This window comes from Triturus cristatus, chromosome 2_1 (assembly GCF_964204655.1).
Source record: "Triturus cristatus chromosome 2_1, aTriCri1.1, whole genome shotgun sequence".
In the NCBI taxonomy this organism is placed as follows: Eukaryota; Metazoa; Chordata; class Amphibia; order Caudata; family Salamandridae; genus Triturus; species Triturus cristatus.
The window spans coordinates 11,632,670-11,655,015 of record NC_140581.1 but is presented as its reverse complement, the minus strand read 5'-3'; the positions used below and the strand labels follow the sequence as shown (position 1 = coordinate 11,655,015).

The window sequence follows — 22,346 nt, the reverse complement described above, 5'->3', positions numbered from 1 at the left end:
GGGGAAGTTACTTGTCTGTACGATCGCTGGAGACGGCTCTCCCCGGAGACCTCTCCCCCTAACCCCGGCCGGCCCTCCCGGTCCGTCTACCTTTTCTAACAGTCCCTGATCGGGTCCGGACCTGCATCCAGACCGAAGTGGGGTGATTGAACCCTCCGACAGCCCCTGGGCCAGCCCGGTAGTCCTAGTTCCGAAAGCGATTACCCCGGGGGTTGCCCCCGAGCTGAGATTCTGCGTGGACTACCGAGGCCTCAATGCGGTCACCCGAGCAGACGCTCACCCCATCCCCCGTTCCGACGAACTCATTGACCGCCTTGGGGCCGCCTGCTACCTCAGCACCTTCGAGCTGACCAGTGGGTACTGGCAGATTGCCCTCACCGAGGGAGCCAAAGAGCGCTCCGCCTTCTCCACCCCGGATGGGCACTACCGCTTTAGAGTGATGCCATTCGGAATGAAAAATGACCTTCCAGCGGCTGGTGAACAGAGTCCTGGCCGGACTAGAGGGGTTCAGCACAGCATACCTTGACGACATAGCAGTCTTCAGCTCCCAATGGACCGAGCACCTCCAGCACCTCCGTCAAGTCCTGCTGGCTCTACGCCGGGCCGGCCTCACCCTCAAAGCTAGCAAATGTCAAATTGGGCACGGCTCCGTAACTTATCTGGGGCACCAGGTGAAGAGTGGGCAGGTCGCCCCCCTCCAGCCGAAGATCGACGCCATCCTGTCCTGGGAACCCCCTACAACCCAAACGGAAGTCCGAGCCTTCCTGTGCCTCACCGGCTACTACCGCAGGTTTATTAAAAACTATGGCAGCATCGCAGGTCCTCTTACAGAACTAACCTCCAAAATACACCCCAAGAAAATACACTGGACTCCCGCCTGCCAGAAGGCGTTAGACACCCTAAAGGCCGCAATGTGCGCGGCTCCAGTACTCAAAGCACCCGACTACGCCCAGGAGTTTGTGGTCCAGACGGACGCCTCGGAACATGGCATCGGGGCAGTCCTCTCACAATACGACGACAAAGGCATAGATCAGCCCATAGCCTTCATCAGCCGAAGGTTGCTGCCCGTGAACAGCGGTGGAGCACAATTGAACGAGAAACGTTCGCCGTAGTCTGGGCCCTCAAAAAGTTACGGCCTTACCTGTTCGGAACACACTTCCGAGTGCAAACAGATCATCGACCCCTGCGGTGGTTGATGCAGATGCGAGGGGAAAACCCCAAGCTGCTACGCTGGTCCATCTCTCTCTAGGGGATGGATTTCACTGTGGAGCATCGCCCCGGGACTGACCACGCCAACGCGGACGGCCTGTCCCGATTCATCCGCTTCAGCGAGGAGAACTCCCAAGTGGATGGGTAGTTCTCCCCGCCTTTCAGCTGGGGTGGGCACGTGTGAGACCGGCCTCGTGGCGTGGGCCCTCCCGACCAGCAAGTCACACTACAAACACGCCGAACCTCGTGTGCACAGCCTTCCGGCTTCCGTGGACCAACATCCCGAGGGCCGACCAGATCCCTAACACGCATGCCCGGCCGAGGGAGAACGAGACCCCCCCAAACCAGACCGAGAGGCGCCGACTCTGTCACACCTCTGGTCTCTTCCCCGAGGGAGGTTTCGATCGGCCACCAGGCCCCCGGTGAGCGGGCGCCTCTCCTGCTGGGCGTCTGGAGTCCCTCCAGGACACATCTGAACAGATCAAGGGGCTGAGCGACAGGAAACCCCGACACACCGCCCCCCAGGCACCAGACCTCTCTCCGCGAGGACTCCGGACTTCAAAGAGGAGGGGGAGTATAACAAGGGGTGCTGAAGGGACGAGAGGCAGAGAAGACCTGGACTGACGAGAACCTGCTGACCTGGTCACGGCTCGATCGCTCACCGAACAGAAGAACGCTACCCGAACTCTGAACCATTCGAGCCCTGCTGACGCCGTCGCGGCTCCCCGAACGCTGAACCATCTGAGCCCTGCTGACGCCGTCGCGGCTCCCCGACTCTGAACCATCTGAGCCCTGCTGACGCCGTCGCGGCTCCTCGTACTCTGAAACCATCTGAGCCCTGCTGACGCCGTCGCGGCTCCCCGAAATCTGAACCATCTGAGCCCTGCTGACGCCGTCGCGGCTCCCCGAACTACGGACCTCCGGTGCCTGCTGAGTGACTCGCGGCCCGCTCCTCCAAGAGAATCGGCAGAGATTGCCAAGAGAAGCAACATCCCCTCAGCTCGAGGATTGAGAGCTGTGTGCCGGATACCTCGCAGAGACACTGATTGAAAAGACTGTCCCGCTACCCCTATCCCTCCATCACGAGATCGCTGCCACTTGTGGCATTAATATTGCACCTGCCTGCCGGATCATAAAGATCACTGACAACTACCGATAAAAGTTTATTGCCTTATAACGACCTACTGTGTGGTGTCCCTCTATCCGAAGAGAGAGTAAGCGCAGCGCGTGCGATCCTAGGTGCGAGACCCTTCCAGGAAGGGCCTCCCTGCTCTTGCTCGGCCTAGATTCGGGGAAAGGTGGGCCTCAGGGTGGTCGGGAACGCATTCCGCAGCCTCCCCGGGGAACGCCTTCCAACAAATGCCAATTTCAAGGACACTTTCCAACAGTATTGAGCCTTTGCATTACTTTCACTGCCTCATTCATCCACTAAACTTAGTTTATTGCCATGTAGCAACGAGTGTACTCGTCTCTTTCTAAAGGACTTGCAGGTGTTTCCACATCTGGCCCCGGGTCCTTCTCTGCAGTGATGAGAAGAGAGGCTTGCCTCTGTCAAACGCCAGTAGCGTGGGCGGGTCGCTGTTGTGCAATAATGGAACCGTTGTGTAAAAGCTGGGAGAAGAGACACCTGTTGTGTTCCTGTTGGCTCTTCCTGCACAGCTGCTGACGCGAGAGCTGCTCTTCCAGAAGTAGGTCGGCGTGGACTGGTTAGACAGGACCATCCATTCCCAAAAGAAGGGCGTTTGTGCTTCTGAAGCCTGTTCTTTCCCAATCTCTGTTCCCAGCAGCCCCCCCTCCCCCAACCTCCTCTGCATTTTGGGAGGGGCGCCCGGCCCTGCTGCACAAGCAGACAGTATAAATGTTAGGAGCTCTAGCGCCCAGAGGCAGACTTCTGGGAGCTCTCCTTCTGAACCTTCTGGACCTGCAGCTGGCACCATGGGTCTTGGCACTGTCTCTGGGGTCACACTCCTTCTCCTGGGGCTGTTCACCATCTCCGCCTCCGCTGAGGTAAGAGGGCCTTAATACCTGCTTAATGTGAGCTGGCAGCAATGCTTTTACTAAAGGGCACCACATGACCGGGGCTTCCAGGTGAGTCCTGTCCCTGTCCAGGCAGGGGAACCGCCCACCGGCCTCCCTGTGCACAAGGACTGTCCTATCAGAGATCTGTTACTTCTCTGTGACGTCTGACATGCATGCTATGTGTGTCTTTTACTTCTATATGGGTCTAACATGTATGATATGCATGACGTGTGTACCAGCAGTCTATTTATTATACAGTTAATTAAAACCGTAACATACAAACTTCATAGAGGTACTTAATAGAATTTCAAAGATTAAAATTGTGTACACATTTATAAAATCTGGCAATACGAAAAATGTCAATTCCAAAAGGAGCATTTCAGGATGATGGCGATATGTCCCAATTAGCCGATTAGTCCCAAAGAGGAGTATATAGTGTGAGAGACAATAACAAAATGTCGCAAAGCTCATCACCAAAGGTTAACTTTCTTCAACGTTCATTTGCGCAATAGAACTGCTCAGTTTCTGAGTGCTGGGCTGTGTGCAGTTCAAATAATATTAACAGACTTCCCAGCCCTTGCTAGAACTTGGGCTGAATTATTACTGAAGCACAGATCCGATGCTCCCCTGCAACGCCTCAGTAACTTATCCCGATAGACTGGGACCACTAGACGTCGGCGATCGTTGGCAGGATGACGGCAACAACATAGCAGATGTAACCAGGACTCATGTGGATAATTACAGAGCCTACATGTTAGCTGTCCATTCCTCCGAGCCCACAACGGGTTAAAATCATGAATTGGAAGGGCTAGCAGCCTCACATAAATAATTTTATTGCGAGTCTGTGATTGGAGAGAGTAATAAAAATATGGCTGAGGTTTCCCCTTGATATACGAGGCATCCAGAGCTGTAAGGAGTGGCCTTTTGGGAAGCCGAGTGATGTCTCTCTCAAATGACACTAAAGTGACTTGGCTTGGTATCGTCTTCTTCCACGTTGATTCAATGAGAGACGCTTGAGGTTTCAATCCTCAATGTGGAAGTGGCCACGTGCAGCCGTCTGCACCAGGGAGAGAGTTCGACCGTGAACACGGATTGCAATTGTTCTTTCAGGGACTGAGCTGCCGCACGCAAAGTGTAGATATAGAATTAAATTAGGTCTCCTGTGTACCAGCAGTCTGACATGTATGACATGTGTAGTATGTGTGTACCAGCAGTCTTTTATCTCCAAACAGGTCTGACCTTCATATGGATGTGGCACCTTTAATATGTATCGTATGCGTGTATCAGAGAAGTTTATCCTAAAATGGGTATGACACCAATGATATGTATGGTATGTGTGTACCTGGTGACTTACCTCCATATCGGTCCGACATGTACCAGCAGTCTGTAACCTCCATACATGTTTGACACAAATGGCATGTATGGTATGTTTGTGCCAGCAGTCTTTACCCTCCATACATGTTGGACACAAATGGCATGTATGGTATGTGTGTGCCAGCAGTCTGTACCCTCCATACATGTTTGACACAAATGGCATGTATGGTATGTGTGTGCCAGCAGTCTTTACCCTCCATACATGTTTGACACAAATGGCATGTATGGTATGTGTGTGCCAGCAGTCTGTAACCTCCATACATGTTTGACGCAAATGGCATGTATGGTATGTGTGTGCCAGCAGTCTTTACCCTCCATACATGTTTGACACAAATGGCATGTATGGTATGCGTGTACCAGCAGTCTTTACCCTCCATACATGTTTGACACAAATGGCATGTGTGGTATGTGTGTACCAGCAGTCTTTACCCTCCATACATGTTTGACACAAATGGCATGTATGGTATGTGTGTGCCAGCAGTCTTTTACGTCCATATACTTCTGTTTTCGTTTGTGCTGTGTAAAACTGCCATAAATAAAATGTTGAGGCCTGTCACATGCTCTCATCTCCCCCTGCAAGAATTGACACAGTGTTGACTTTTAATGTCAAAGGTCGTCCTTAGAAGGGGAGATTGGGGATTGCGTGAGAGGCATTAACATGTTCATTTTGTGCGTCTCACAAACCTTCCAATTGGGTTTCTGCGTGAGTAGCAAGGGTTGGCATGTATGGTATGTTTTACTCGGTATGTCTGACTTTATTCACACATGGCTGAGGAAGCTAGTGGGAATTCAAAGGAAACATTCTCTCACTTTCGCTCTGGAGCACCTTAAACTATGAGAAAATGATGAGAAAATTGTTTTCTCTCAAACATGGAAACCAAATCCCTGCAAAGGAGCCGCATTTTACGTGCGTAAAAATCTCCTCAGATGCACCGCAACCAACAAGGGTTTGTATTGTGACTAAACTCTGTTCTCTCACTTAGTCTCTGCTCCGTTTGTGACTCTCAAAAGCCAGGCTTTCGCAGCATTGCGTTTCAAAGGAGACCGCGCCCTCGAGCGCTTTGAAGTCTGCCACCGCAGGTGGTCAATCAAGGGGGAGGGGTCTCCTTCTGACCCCCTCGCCCATGTGACCCCCTCGCCCATGTGACCCCCTCGCACATGTGACCCCCTCGCACATGTCATAACATATCTCGACACAAACAGTAGTGGTAAACAGAACTTTTACCCCCTTGATGGCCAACCTGAGTCCCCTTTTAAACCCCAATGTCTTGAAAACGGCTGAATGGATTTACATCAAGTCATAAACACGCACTTGTTGATTAAAGTTCTCTTTTTGCCATGTTTGGGGTATTGCATTCAGCAACTGTTTTCTGTATGGAAGTGCAAAGTTTCCTAATGGAATTAGCATGGACAATAACGCATGTATGACCCCCCTCTTTCTCTTGGCCCCTCTCACATCAGCGTGAAACTTTTCCTGAAGGAGCGAAGGCAGATGACTCTTGTTTTGCAAATTGTCCTTCAGAGTTAACACTGATTCTAAGTTATTCGCGAAAATAAATGCTCTTCCGATGGAAACTTTAAAGGAACAACAAGTACACAGTGGCGAAGAACAAGCTGCAATGTATGCACACACCTGTTGCACCCTGCAGTGTATGCACACACCTGTTGCATCCTGCAATGTATGCACACACCTGTTGCATCCTGCAATATATGCACACACCTGTTGCATCCTGCAATGTATGCACACACCTGTTGCATCCTGTAATGTATGCACACACCTGTTGCATCCTGTAATGTATGCACACACTTGTTGCATCCTGCAATGTATGCACACACCTGTTGCATCCTGCAATGCATGCACACACCTGTTGTATCCTGCAATGTATGCACACACCTGTTGCATCCTGGAATGTATGCACACACCTGTTACATCCTGCAATGTATGCACACACCTGTTGCATCCTGCAATGTATGCACACACCTGTTGCATCCTGTAATGTATGCACACACCTGTTGCATCCTGCAGTGTATTCACACACCTGTTGCATCCTGCAGTGTATGCACACACCTGTTGTATCCTGCAATGTATGCGCACACCTGTTGCATCCTGCAGTGTATGCACACACCTGTTGCATTCTGCAATGTATGCACACACCTGTTGTATCCTGCAATGTATGCACACACCTGTTGCATCCTGCAATGTATGCACACACCTGTTGTATCCTGCAATGTATGCACACACCTGTTGCATCCTGCAATGTATGCACACACCTGTTGTATCCTGCAATGTATGCGCACACCTGTTGCATCCTGCAATGTATGCACACACCTGTTGTATCCTGCAGTGTATGCGCACACCTGTTGTATCCTGCAATGTATGCACACACCTGTTGCATCCTGCAATGTATGCACACACCTGTTGTATCCGGCAGTGTATGCACACACCTGTTGCATCCTGCAGTGTATGCACACACCTGTTGCATCCTGCAGTGTTGTTGGACAGGCCTCACAGACGGCTTGCTCCCTCCCCGCTCGACGGGGCCCGAACTCCGGCCCACCTGGCATATCCCCGCGACAAACACCTGTACTCCGTCTCCCGACGGACCCTCTGCCCTCGGACCCCTACTCATCACGGGGTCCAGCCCCACCGGCTTCCCCGGCCGGGTCAAGCCGCCATCTTGGGCCCTGCACCACGCGGCCGCATGGCCTCCCCTCGACCCTAACCCCGGGCCTGGCCGGCCCCGACATCCCGGCACCACCATCCACCCAGGAGGTGAGCGGACCACTTGGCAGGTCAATGGGAGAACGAAGTGTCAAGGGCTCTCCCCCGCCAGGTGCCGATCGCCCCCAGCTCCCCCAGGCACTGGCTCCACCCCCTGCTGGGTGTCTGGACACCTTCATCCCGGACCCCCCGACCTCCAAGTGCGAGGGTCCGGACATCAAAGGGCACCAGCCCTATAACTGGGGCAGCTCCGAAGCAGGAAGGCAGTTGTATCCTGGAGTCGAGAGACACCGAGTGAACTCAACCCTGACGGTCTACTGGCGCTGCCGTAGCCCGCTCTTGTGAACCATCGTCCTGCCTGCTGGCGCTGCCGCGGCCTTCTGCAACCTTCATCTTCCTGGGACCTGCTGGCGCTGCCGCGGCCCGTTGTAACGACCATCCTCACCGGGACCTGCTGGCGCTGCCGCGGACCGTTCATCTTCCTGGGACCTGCTGGCGCTGCCGCGGCCCGTTGTAACGACCATCCTCACCGGGACCTGCTGGCGCTGCCGCGGACCGTACATCTTCCGGGGACCTGCTGGCGCTGCCGCGGCCCGTTGTATCGACCATCCTCACCGGGACCTGCTGGCGCTGCCGCGGACCGTACCACCTAACCACCAAGCTCGAGGATTGTGAGCTCATCATCATCTCATCCGAACTACCTGATTGGTAAATAGACTGACCCGCTACCCCCTTCCCTACCTTACGAGACTCTAATCGAGGGGACCCCTAAGTCCAGACCTCCTTGTACCATTCTACCGTACCGTAAATAAGTGCTTATAAAGAACACTGAACCTTATCCGTGTGTGATATCTGTCTGTGGGGGGGGGGAAGTTACTTGTCTGTACGATCGCTGGAGACGGCTCTCCCCGGAGACCTCTCCCCCTAACCCCGGCCGGCCCTCCCGGTCCGTCTACCTTTTCTAACAAGTGTATGCACACACCTGTTGCATCCTGCAGTGTATGCACACACCTGTTGCATCCTGCAGTGTATGCACACACCTGTTGTATCCTGCAATGTATGCTCACACCTGTTGCATCCTGCAGTGTATGCACACACCTGTTGCATCCTGCAATGTATGCACACACCTGTTGTATCCTGCAATGTATGCGCACACCTGTTGCATCCTGCAGTGTATGCACACACCTGTTGCATTCTGCAATGTATGCACACACCTGTTGCATCCTGCAATGTATGCACACACCTGTTGTATCCTGCAATGTATGCACACACCTGTTGCATCCTGCAATGTATGCACACACCTGTTGCATCCTGCAATGTATGCACACACCTGTTGCATCCTGCAATGTATGCACACACCTGTTGTATCCTGCAGTGTATGCACACACCTGTTGCATCCTGCAGTGTATGCACACACCTGTTGCATCCTGCAGTGTATGCGCACACCTGTTGCATCCTGCAGTGTATGCGCACACCTGTTGCATCCTGCAGTGTATGCGCACACCTGTTGTATCCTGCAGTGTATGCGCACACCTGTTGCATCCTGCAGTGTATGCGCACACCTGTTGCATCCTGCAGTGTATGCACACACCTGTTGCATCCTGCAGTGTATGCGCACACCTGTTGCATCCTGCAGTGTATGCGCACACCTGTTGTATCCTGCAATGTATGCGCACACCTGTTGCATCCTGCAGTGTATGCGCACACCTGTTGTATCCTGCAATGTATGCGCACACCTGTTGCATCCTGCAGTGTATGCACACACCTGTTGCATCCTGCAATGTATGCGCACACCTGTTGTATCCTCAATGTATGCACACACCTGTTGCATCCTGCAATGTATGCACACACCTGTTGTATCCTGCAATGTATGCACACACCTGTTGCATCCTGCAGTGTATGCACACACCTGTTGCATTCTGCAATGTATGCACACACCTGTTGCATCCTGCAATGTATGCACACACCTGTTGTATCCTGCAATGTATGCACACACCTGTTGCATCCTGCAATGTATGCACACACCTGTTGTATCCTGCAATGTATGCACACACCTGTTGCATCCTGCAATGTATGCACACACCTGTTGTATCCTGCAGTGTATGCACACACCTGTTGCATCCTGCAGTGTATGCACACACCTGTTGCATCCTGCAATGTATGCACACACCTGTTGCATCCTGCAGTGTATGCACACACCTGTTGCATCCTGCAGTGTATGCACACGCCTGTTGTATCCTGCAATGTATGCACACACCTGTTGCATCCTGCAGTGTATGCACATGCCTGTTGCATCATGCAGTGTATGCACACACCTGTTGCATCCTGCAATGTATGCACACGCCTGTTGTATCCTGCAATGTATGCACACGCCTGTTGCATCCTGCAGTGTATGCACACGCCTGTTGTATCCTGCAATGTATGCACACACCTGTTGCATCCTGCAGTGCATGCACACACCTGTTGCGTCCTGCAATGTATGCACACACCTGTTGTATCCTGCAATGTATGCACACACCTGTTGCATCCTGCAGTGTATGCACACACCTGTTGCATCCTGCAATGTATGCACACACCTGTTGTATCCTGCAGTGTATGCACACACCTGTTGTATCCTGCAATGTATGCTCACACCTGTTGCATCCTGCAGTGTATGCACACACCTGTTGCATCCTGCAATGTATGCACACACCTGCTGTATCCTGCAATGTATGCACACACTTGTTGCATCCTGCAGTGTATGCACACACCTGTTGTATCCTGCAATGTATGCACACACCTGTTGCATCCTGCAATGTATGCACACACCTGTTGCATCCTGCAATGTATGCACACACCTGTTGCATCCTGCAATGTATGCGCACACCTGTTGCATCCTGCAGTGTATGCACACACCTGTTGCATCCTGCAATGTATGCGCACACATGTTGCATCCTGCAATGTATGCGCACACCTGTTGCATCCTGCAATGTATGCGCACACCTGTTGCATCCTGCAATGTATGCGCACACCTGTTGTATCCTGCAATGTATGCGCACACCTGTTGCATCCTGCAGTGTATGCGCCCGCCTGTTGCATCCTGCAATGTATGCGCACATCTGTTGCATCCTGCAATGTATGTGCACGCCTGTTGCATCCTGCAATGTATGCGCACACCTGTTGCATCCTGCAATGTATGCGCACACCTGTTGCATCCTGCAATGTATGCGCACACCTGTTGCACCCTGCAGTGTATGCGCACACCTGTTGCATCCTGCAATGTATGCACACACCTGTTGCACACTGCAATGTATGCACACACCTGTTGCATCCTGCAATGTATGCACACACCTGTTGCATCCTGCAATGTATGCACACACCTGTTGCATCCTGCACTGTATGCACACACCTGTTGCATCCTGCAGTGTATGCACACACCTGTTGCATCCTGCAATGTATGCACACACCTGTTGCATCCTGCAATGTATGCACACACCTGTTGCATCCTGCAATGTATGCACACACCTGTTGTATCCTGCAATGTATGCACACACCTGTTGCATCCTGCAATGTATGCACACACCTGTTGCATCCTGCAATGTATGCGCACACCTGTTGCATCCTGCATTGTATGCGCACACCTGTTGCATCCTGCAGTGTATGCGCCCGCCTGTTGCATCCTGCAATGTATGCGCACATCTGTTGCATCCTGCAATGTATGTGCACGCCTGTTGCATCCTGCAATGTATGCGCACACCTGTTGCATCCTGCAATGTATGCGCACACCTGTTGCATCCTGCAATGTATGCGCACACCTGTTGCACCCTGCAGTGTATGCGCACACCTGTTGCATCCTGCAATGTATGCACACACCTGTTGCACACTGCAATGTATGCACACACCTGTTGCATCCTGCAATGTATGCACACACCTGTTGCATCCTGCAATGTATGCACACACCTGTTGCATCCTGCACTGTATGCACACACCTGTTGCATCCTGCAGTGTATGCACACACCTGTTGCATCCTGCAATGTATGCACACACCTGTTGCATCCTGCAATGTATGCACACACCTGTTGCATCCTGCAATGTATGCACACACCTGTTGTATCCTGCAATGTATGCACACACCTGTTGCATCCTGCAATGTATGCACACACCTGTTGCATCCTGCAATGTATGCACACATCTGTTGCATCCTGCAATGTGTGCACACACCTGTTGCATCCTGCAATGTATGCACACACCTGTTGCATCCTGCAGTGTATGCACACACCTGTTGCATCCTGCAGTGTATGCACACACCTGTTGCATCCTGCAGTGTATGCACACACCTGTTGCATCCTGCAGTGTATGCCCACACCTGTTGCATCCTGCAGTATATGCACACACCTGTTGCATCCTGCAGTGTATGCACACACCTGTTGCATCCTGCAGTGTATGCACACATGTTGCATCCTGCAATGTATGCACACACCTGTTGCATCCTGCAGTGTACGCACACACCTGTTGCATCCTGCAATGTATGCACACACCTGTTGCATCCTGCAGTGTACGCACACACCTGTTGCATCCTGCAATGTACGCACACACCTGTTGCATACTGCAGTGTATGCACACACCTGTTGCATCCTGCAGTGTATGCACACACCTGTGGCATCCTGCAGTGTATGCACACACCTGTTGCATCCTGCAATGTATGCACACACCTGTTGCATCCTGCAGTGTATGCACACACCTGTTGCATCCTGCAGTGTATGCGCACACCTGTTGCATCCTGCAGTGTATGCGCACACCTGTTGTATCCTGAAATGTATGCGCACACCTGTTGCATCCTGCAGTGTATGCGCACACCTGTTGCATCCTGCAGTGTATGCGCACACCTGTTGTATCCTGCAATGTATGCTCACACCTGTTGCATCCTGCAGTGTATGCGCACACCTGTTGCATCCTGCAATGTATGCGCACACCTGTTGTATCCTGCAGTGTATGCGCACACCTGTTGCATCCTGCAGTGTATGCGCCCACCTGTTGCATCCTGCAATGTATGCGCACACCTGTTGCATCCTGCAGTGTATGCGCACACCTGTTGCACCCTGCAGTGTATGCACACACCTGTTGTATCCTGCAATGTATGCACACACCTGTTGCATCCTGCAGTGTATGCACACACGTGTTGCATCCTGCAATGTATGCACACACCTGTTGCATCCTGCAATGTATGCACACACCTGTTGCATCCTGCAATGTATGCACACACCTGTTGCATCCTGCAGTGTATGCACACACCTCTTGCATCCTGCAGTGTATGCACACACCTGTTGCATCCTGCAATGTATGCACACACCTGTTGCATCCTGCAGTGTATGCACACACCTGTTGCATCCTGCAGTGTATGCACACACCAGTTGCATCCTGCAATGTATGCACACACCTGTTGCATCCTGCAATGTATGCACACACCTGTTGCATCCTGCAATGTATGCGCACACCTGTTGCACCCTCAGTGTATGCACATACCTGTTGCATCCTGCAATGTATGCACACACCTGTTGCATCCTGCAATGTATGCACACACCTGTTGTATCCTGCAATGAATGCACACACCTGTTGCATCCTGCAATGTATGCACACACCTGTTGCATCCTGCAATGTATGCACACACCTGTTGTATCCTGAAATGTATGCACACACCTGTTGCATCCTGCAATGCATGCACACACCTGTTGTATCCTGCAATGTATGCACACACCTGTTGCATCCTGCAATGTATGCACACACCTGTTGCATCCTGCAATGTATGCACACACCTGTTGCATCCTGCAATGTATGCACACACCTGTTGCATCCTGCAGTGTATGCACACACCTGTTGCATCCTGCAGTGTATGCACACACCTGTTGCATCCTGCAGTGTATGCACACACCTGTTGCATCCTGCAGTGTATGCCCACACCTGTTGCATCCTGCAGTATATGCACACACCTGTTGCATCTTGCAGTGTATGCACACACCTGTTGCATCCTGCAGTGTATGCACACACATGTTGCATCCTGCAATGTATGCACACACCTGTTGCATCCTGCAGTGTACGCACACACCTGTTGCATCCTGCAATGTATGCACACACCTGTTGCATCCTGCAGTGTACGCACACACCTGTTGCATCTTGCAATGTACGCACACACCTGTTGCATCCTGCAGTGTATGCACACACCTGTTGCATCCTGCAGTGTATGCACACACCTGTGGCATCCTGCAGTGTATGCACACACCTGTTGCATCCTGCAATGTATGCACACACCTGTTGCATCCTGCAGTGTATGCACACACCTGTTGCATCCTGCAGTGTATGCGCACACCTGTTGCATCCTGCAGTGTATGCGCACACCTGTTGTATCCTGCAATGTATGCGCACACCTGTTGCATCCTGCAGTGTATGCGCACACCTGTTGCATCCTGCAGTGTATGCGCACACCTGTTGCATCCTGCAATGTATGCGCACACCTGTTGCATCCTGCAGTGTATGCACACACCTGTTGTATCCTGCAATGTATGCACACACCTGTTGCATCCTGCAGTGTACGCACACACCTGTTGCATCCTGCAATGTATGCACACACCTGTTGCATCCTGCAGTGTACGCACACACCTGTTGCATCCTGCAATGTACGCACACACCTGTTGCATACTGCAGTGTATGCACACACCTGTTGCATCCTGCAGTGTATGCACACACCTGTGGCATCCTGCAGTGTATGCACACACCTGTTGCATCCTGCAATGTATGCACACACCTGTTGCATCCTGCAGTGTATGCACACACCTGTTGCATCCTGCAGTGTATGCGCACACCTGTTGCATCCTGCAGTGTATGCGCACACCTGTTGTATCCTGAAATGTATGCGCACACCTGTTGCATCCTGCAGTGTATGCGCACACCTGTTGCATCCTGCAGTGTATGCGCACACCTGTTGTATCCTGCAATGTATGCTCACACCTGTTGCATCCTGCAGTGTATGCGCACACCTGTTGCATCCTGCAATGTATGCGCACACCTGTTGTATCCTGCAGTGTATGCGCACACCTGTTGCATCCTGCAGTGTATGCGCCCACCTGTTGCATCCTGCAATGTATGCGCACACCTGTTGCATCCTGCAGTGTATGCGCACACCTGTTGCACCCTGCAGTGTATGCACACACCTGTTGTATCCTGCAATGTATGCACACACCTGTTGCATCCTGCAGTGTATGCACACACGTGTTGCATCCTGCAATGTATGCACACACCTGTTGCATCCTGCAATGTATGCACACACCTGTTGCATCCTGCAATGTATGCACACACCTGTTGCATCCTGCAGTGTATGCACACACCTCTTGCATCCTGCAGTGTATGCACACACCTGTTGCATCCTGCAATGTATGCACACACCTGTTGCATCCTGCAGTGTATGCACACACCTGTTGCATCCTGCAGTGTATGCACACACCAGTTGCATCCTGCAATGTATGCACACACCTGTTGCATCCTGCAATGTATGCACACACCTGTTGCATCCTGCAATGTATGCGCACACCTGTTGCACCCTCAGTGTATGCACATACCTGTTGCATCCTGCAATGTATGCACACACCTGTTGCATCCTGCAATGTATGCACACACCTGTTGTATCCTGCAATGAATGCACACACCTGTTGCATCCTGCAATGTATGCACACACCTGTTGCATCCTGCAATGTATGCACACACCTGTTGTATCCTGAAATGTATGCACACACCTGTTGCATCCTGCAATGCATGCACACACCTGTTGTATCCTGCAATGTATGCACACACCTGTTGCATCCTGCAATGTATGCACACACCTGTTGCATCCTGCAATGTATGCACACACCTGTTGCATCCTGCAATGTATGCACACACCTGTTGCATCCTGCAGTGTATGCACACACCTGTTGCATCCTGCAGTGTATGCACACACCTGTTGCATCCTGCAGTGTATGCACACACCTGTTGCATCCTGCAGTGTATGCCCACACCTGTTGCATCCTGCAGTATATGCACACACCTGTTGCATCTTGCAGTGTATGCACACACCTGTTGCATCCTGCAGTGTATGCACACACATGTTGCATCCTGCAATGTATGCACACACCTGTTGCATCCTGCAGTGTACGCACACACCTGTTGCATCCTGCAATGTATGCACACACCTGTTGCATCCTGCAGTGTACGCACACACCTGTTGCATCCTGCAATGTACGCACACACCTGTTGCATCCTGCAGTGTATGCACACACCTGTTGCATCCTGCAGTGTATGCACACACCTGTGGCATCCTGCAGTGTATGCACACACCTGTTGCATCCTGCAATGTATGCACACACCTGTTGCATCCTGCAGTGTATGCACACACCTGTTGCATCCTGCAGTGTATGCGCACACCTGTTGCATCCTGCAGTGTATGCGCACACCTGTTGTATCCTGCAATGTATGCGCACACCTGTTGCATCCTGCAGTGTATGCGCACACCTGTTGCATCCTGCAATGTATGCGCACACCTGTTGCATCCTGCAGTGTATGCGCACACCTGTTGCATCCTGCAATGTATGCGCACACCTGTTGTATCCTGCAGTGTATGCGCACACCTGTTGCATCCTGCAGTGTATGCACCCACCTGTTGCATCCTGCAATGTATGCGCACACCTGTTGCATCCTGCAGTGTATGCGCACACCTGTTGCACCCTGCAGTGTATGCACACACCTGTTGTATCCTGCAATGTATGCACACACCTGTTGCATCCTGCAGTGTATGCACACACGTGTTGCATCCTGCAATGTATGCACACACCTGTTGCATCCTGCAATGTATGCACACACCTGTTGCATCCTGCAATGTATGCACACACCTGTTGCATCCTGCAGTGTATGCACACACCTGTTGCATCCTGCAATGTATGCACACACCTGTTGCATCCTGCAGTGTATGCACACACCTGTTGCATCCTGCAGTGTATGCACACACCAGTTGCATCCTGCAATGTATGCACACACCTGTTGCATCCTGCAATGTATGCACACACCTGTTGTATCCTGCAGTGTATGCACACACCTGTTGCATCCTGCAGTGTATGTACACACCTGTTGTATCCTGCAATGTATGCACACACCTGTTGCATCCTGCAGTGTATGCACACACCTGTTGCATTCTGCAGTGTATGCACACACCTGTTGCATCCTGCAATGTATGCACACACCTGTTGTATCCTGCAATGAATGCACACACCTGTTGCATCCTGCAGTGTATGCACACACCTGTTGCATCCTTTAATGTATGCACACACCTGTTGTATCCTGCAATGTATGCACACACCTGTTGCATCCTGCAATGTATGTACACACCTGTTGCATCCTGCAATGTATGCGCACACCTGTTGCATCCTGCAATGTATGCACACACCTGTTGCATCCTGCAATGTATGCACACACCTGTTGCATCCTGCAATGTATGCGCACACCTGTTGTATCCTGCAATATATGCACACACCTGTTGCATCCTGCAGTGTATGCACACACCTGTTGCATCCTGCAATGTATGCGCACACCTGTTGTATCCTGCAATGTATGCACACACCTGTTGCATCCTGCAATGTATGCGCACACCTGTTGTATCCTGCAATGTATGCGCACACCTGTTGCATCCTGCAATGTATGCACACACCTGTTGCATCCTGCAATGTATGCGCACACCTGTTGCACCCTCAGTGTATGCACACACCTGTTGCATCCTGCAATGTATGCACACACCTGTTGCATCCTGCAATGTATGCACACACCTGTTGTATCCTGCAATGAATGCACACACCTGTTGCATCCTGCAATGTATGCACACACCTGTTGCATCCTGCAATGTATGCACACACCTGTTGTATCCTGAAATGTATGCACACACCTGTTGCATCCTGCAATGCATGCACACACCTGTTGTATCCTGCAATGTATGCACACACCTGTTGCATCCTGCAATGTATGCACACACCTGTTGCATCCTGCAATGTATGCACACACCTGTTGCATCCTGCAATGTATGCTCACACCTGTTGCATCCTGCAATGTATGCTCACACCTGTTGCATCCTGCAATGTATGCACACACCTGTTGTATCCTGCAATGTATGCACACACCTGTTGCATCCTGCAATGTATGCACACACCTGTTGCATCCTGCAATGTATGCACACACCTGTTGTATCCTGCAATGTATGCACACACCTGTTGCATCCTGCAATGTATGCTCACACCTGTTGCATCCTGCAATGTATGCGCACACCTGTTGCATCCTGCAATGTATGCACACACCTGTTGTATCCTGCAATGTATGCACACACCTGTTGCATCCTGCAATGTATGCACACACCTGTTGCATCCTGCAATGTATGCACACACCTGTTGTATCCTGCAATGTATGCACACACCTGTTGCATCCTGCAATGTATGCTCACACCTGTTGCACCCTGCAATGTATGCTCACACCTGTTGCACCCTGCAGTGTATGCACACACCTGTTGCATCCCTGGTGGCAGAGAGCGAAAGCCCCCCTGTGAAACATTGCCTGCGATGAACGCATTTCAACATGTCCTTTCATGTCTGTATAATCATTTTAAGAATTGAAAATACATGTTCTCTTTTTACTGAATCTTTCTCTTAGCCATGGACTCAAAGTCATGTTTGATGACTTGCTTTATTAATCTAAATGGGAGGATGTATACTTGTATTATGTTTTATGCTGATTTTATGATCATGCTATTGGTCGATTAATAAACTACTATTTATATATATATATATTTATTTGACCACTAGGTAGAAGCTAAGGGTGATTGGTCAGCCAGCAGCGTGAGAAAGATGTTGCAGGCTGCGATAACAGGGCTCGGGGACTGACTGAGTTACTGACGGCCTAGGACCCCTGGGGGGCACATTCCTCCCCCTGGAACAACAACAACAAATGGCAAAAAAATGCCAAAAACTGACAAGACTCTTGAGCAATCAAAAGAAAAACCAAAATAGTGGCTTCAATTATGTTGGAAAGGCGTTCGCCGGAGGGGGGTTCGGTACACGTCTTGCCCACCCCTTTGACCCACCTCTCCCAAGTAGGCCGAACCAGGCGCGCGCACCCTGAGCTTACACTACGAACAGAGTGACACCACACGTATTCTTTGTAGGACGATAGGTTCTTTTATCGAAGGTTTCAAGGGATCTTTATGATCCAAGGTGCAAGTAGTACAACAGCGGCACAAGATACTACCAATCAGTGGTAAGGGAATGGGGGTAGCGGGACAGTCTTTGAAGGTAGTGTCTCTGTAAAGTACCCTGCGGATAGCTCACAATCCTCGAGCTGGAGGGTGTTGTTTCTCTGGGCGATCTCTTGCCAATTCGTCCTCGAGGGGAGCGCCGCGAGTCACTCAGCAGGCACAGGTAGTCGGAGTTCGGGAGCCGCGATCTCATCAGCAGGGCTCAGATGGTTCAATGGCTGGGGGCCGCGAGTCACTCAGCAGGCCCAGGTGGGTCAGAGTTCGGGAGCCGCGATCTCGTCAGCAGGGCTTGGATGGTTCAATGGCTGGGGGCCGCGAGTCACTCAGCAGGCCCAGGTGGTTCGGTATTCGGGAGCCGCGACAGCGTCAGCAGGCTTCGATGGTTCCAGGTCTTCTCTGCCATTCGTCCCTCCGGCACCCCCTATTATACTCCCCCTGCCCTTTGAAGTCCGGAGTCCTCGCAGAGAGGGGTCTTTGGTGACTGAGGGGGTTCGGCGGGATTTCCTGCCGCTCGTTTCTTTGGTCTTTTCAGGTGGGTCTGGGAGGGACCCCAGACGCTCGGCAGGCGAGGCGCCTGCTCCCCAGGGGCCTGGTGGCCGATCGAGTCCTCCCCGGGGAAGGCGATCCAAGGTGTGACTGGGCTGGCGCCTCTTGGTCTGGCTCGGGGGTTCCCGCTCCCTCGGTCGGACATGCGTGGTAGGGTGTCGAGTCTGTCGGGGACTCTGGCCGGCCCTCGGGTCTGTGTGGCTGGGGCGGCCGGAGTCGGAGATGCCGTGTCTTGGGGGTGGTTGCAGGTTGGCTGGATGATCGGGAGGGCATACGCCGTGAGGCCGGTCTCACACGCTTCCCCCCCAGCTGAAAGGCGTGGAGAACTACCCATCCACTGGGGGGTTCTCCTCGCCGAAGCGGAAGATTCGGGACAGGCCGTCGGCGTTGGCATGATCCGTCCCGGGGCGATGCTCGACAGTGAAGTCCATCCCTTGGAGGGAGATTGACCATCGTAATAGCTTGGGGTTCTCTCCCATCATCTGCATCAGCCACCGCAAGGGCCGGTGGTCCGTTTGCACTCGGAAGTGGGTTCCGAACAAATAGGGCCGTAGTTTCTTAAGGGCCCAGACTACGGTGAAGGTCTCTCGTTCTATGGTACTCCAACGTTGTTCTCGAGGCAGCAGCCTTCGGCTGATGAAGGCTATGGGCTGATCTATGCCCTGGTCGTTGAACTGCGAGAGGACGGCTCCGATGCCTTGTTCGGATGCGTCGGTCTGGACCACAAACTCTTGGGAGTAGTCGGGGGCCTTGAGTACTGGGGCGGTGCACATGGCGGTTTTCAAGACGTCGAACGCCTGCTGGCACGGGGGGGTCCACTGCACCTTCTTCGGGAGCTTTTTGGAGGTCAACTCTGTGAGAGGCCCTGCGAGGCTACCATAGTTTTTAATGAACCGCCGGTAGTATCCTGTGAGGCCCAGGAAGGCCCGGACTTCCGTCTGAGTGGTGGGGGGCTCCCAGGACTTGATGGCGTCGATCTTTGGTTGGAGGGGGGCGACCTGCCCGCTGCCCACCTGATGCCCCAGGTAGACCACGGAGCTTTGCCCGAGCTGGCATTTGCTGGCCTTCACTGTTAGGCCGGCTTGGCGCAGGGCCAGCAGTACTTGTCGGAGGTGCTGGAGATGCTCGTGCCATTGAGAGCTGAATACGGCTATGTCGTCCAGGTACGCCGCGCTGAACTCCTCGAGTCCGGCCAGGACCTTGTTTACCAACCGCTGGAAAGTGGCCGGGGCATTTTTCATCCCGAACGGCATGACCCTGAAGCGGTAGTGTCCATCGGGTGTGGAGAAGGCGGAGCGTTCTTTGGCTCCCTCCGTGAGCGCAATCTGCCAGTAACCGCAGGTCAGGTCGAAGGTGCTGAGGAAACGTGCGGCCCCAAGGCGGTCGATGAGCTCGTCGGCGCGGGGAATAGGGTGAGCGTCCACTCGGGTGACCGCATTGAGCCCCCGGTAGTCCACACAGAATCTTAGTTCGGGGGCGACCGCTTTCGGGACCAGGACTACCGGGCTGGCCCATGGGGCTATCGGAGGGTTCGATCACTCCAAGGGTTAACATCTTCTGCACTTCGGTCTTGATACAGGTGCGGACCCGGTCAGGCACCCGGTAGGCTCGGTGTCTCACAGGTGGGCTGTCGCCGGTGTCTACGTCGTGGACACACCAGTCGGTGACCCTTGGGATGAGGGAGAAGAGGTCTGCAAATTGTCTGAGCAGCTGGCGACAGTCGGCGGACTGTTGGGGAGTGAGGGTGGTTGACAGCTTCACTCCCTCCACGGAACCATCCAGTTCTTTCGCGCACAGGGGGTCGGGCAGGGGTTCAGTGTCTTCTTCCGCCCCATCATCGGTGGCCAGTAGCAAACTCAACTCCGTTCTCACAAAGTGGGGTTTGAGACGGTTCACGTGGAGAACCCGGAGGGGGTTCCGCGGGGACTGTACATCGATCAGGTACGTGACCTGACTCTTCCGCTCGATCACCTTGAAGGGGCCAGTCCATTTGTCCTGTAGGGCGCAGGGTTTCACCGGGGCCATGACCCAAACCTGCTGGCCCGGCTGGAACTCGACCAGAGTTGCGTTCTGGTCATACCAGCGCTTCATCTCTTCTTGGCTGGCCTCGAGGTTAGCCTCTGCGAGTTCTCTGAACTTCCGGGTCTGGTTGCGGAGCGCCAGGATGTAGCGGAACACATCAGGGGGGGTCCCCCGGGGGCTTGTCTCCCAGCCCTCCTTGACCAGGCTCAGGGGCCCTGTTGGACAGGCCACCCGAAGGGCTTGCTCCCTCCCCGCACGACAGGGCCCAAGCCCCGGCCCGCCAGGCGTGACCCACAAGAATCACCCGCACCCCGTCCCCCGACGGAACTCCTGCCCCCGGACCTCCATGTATCACGGGACCGAGCCACCACCGGCTCCCCCAGCCGGCTCAAGCCGCCATCTTGGGCCCTGCACCACGAGGCCGCGTGGCCTCCACCCGACCCTAACCCTGGGCCTGGCCGGCCCCGACATCCCGGCACCACCATCCACCCAGGAGGTGAGCGGACCACTTGGCAGGTCAATGGGAGAACGAAGCGTCAAGGGCTCTCCCCCGCCAGGTGCCGATCGCCTCCAGCTCCCCCAGGCACTGGCTCCACCCCCTGCTGGGTGTCTGGACACCTTCATCCCGGGCCCTCCGACCTCCAAGTGCGAGGGTCCGGACATCAAAGGGCGCCAGACCTATAACTAGGGCAGCTCCGGAGCAGGACGACAGTTGTATCCTGGAGTCGAGAGACACCGAGAGAACTCAGCCTTGACGGACTACTGGCGCTGCCGTAGCCCTACCTTGTGAACTATCGTCCTGCCGGCTGGCACTGCCGCGGCCTTCTGCAACATCCATCCTCGTCGGGACCTGCTGGCGCTGCCGCGGCCCGTTGTAACGACCATCTTCACCGGGACCTGCTGGCGCTGCCGCGGACCGTGTACCGACCATCTTCCCCGGGACCTGCTGGCGCTGCCGCGGACCGTGTATCGACCATCTTCACCGGGACCTGCTGGCGCTGCCGCGGCCCATCCCAGCTAGAACACCGAGCTCGAGGATTGTGAGCTAACCACCATACCACCTCAACTACCAGACTGGTAACCAGACTGTCCCGCTACCCCCTTTCCCCACCTTGAGAGACTTGAATCGAGGGGACCCCTGAGTCCAGACCTCCTTGTACC

At 53.2% G+C, this 22,346-nt stretch overlaps 1 protein-coding gene across 1 annotated transcript in view; it reads left to right on the top strand.

Moving 5' to 3' along the window:
- The first annotated feature begins 2,923 nt into the window (after nucleotides 1-2,923).
- Nucleotides 2,924-22,346, top strand: part of LOC146863612 (avidin-related protein 4/5-like) — a 136,816-nt gene continuing 117,393 nt past the window's right edge. The window contains exon 1 of the mRNA XM_085627640.1: nucleotides 2,924-3,216. Within this exon, the coding sequence (XP_085483766.1) occupies nucleotides 3,145-3,216 (72 nt within the window). The 5' untranslated portion in view covers nucleotides 2,924-3,144. The remainder of the gene's footprint in view (nucleotides 3,217-22,346) is intronic.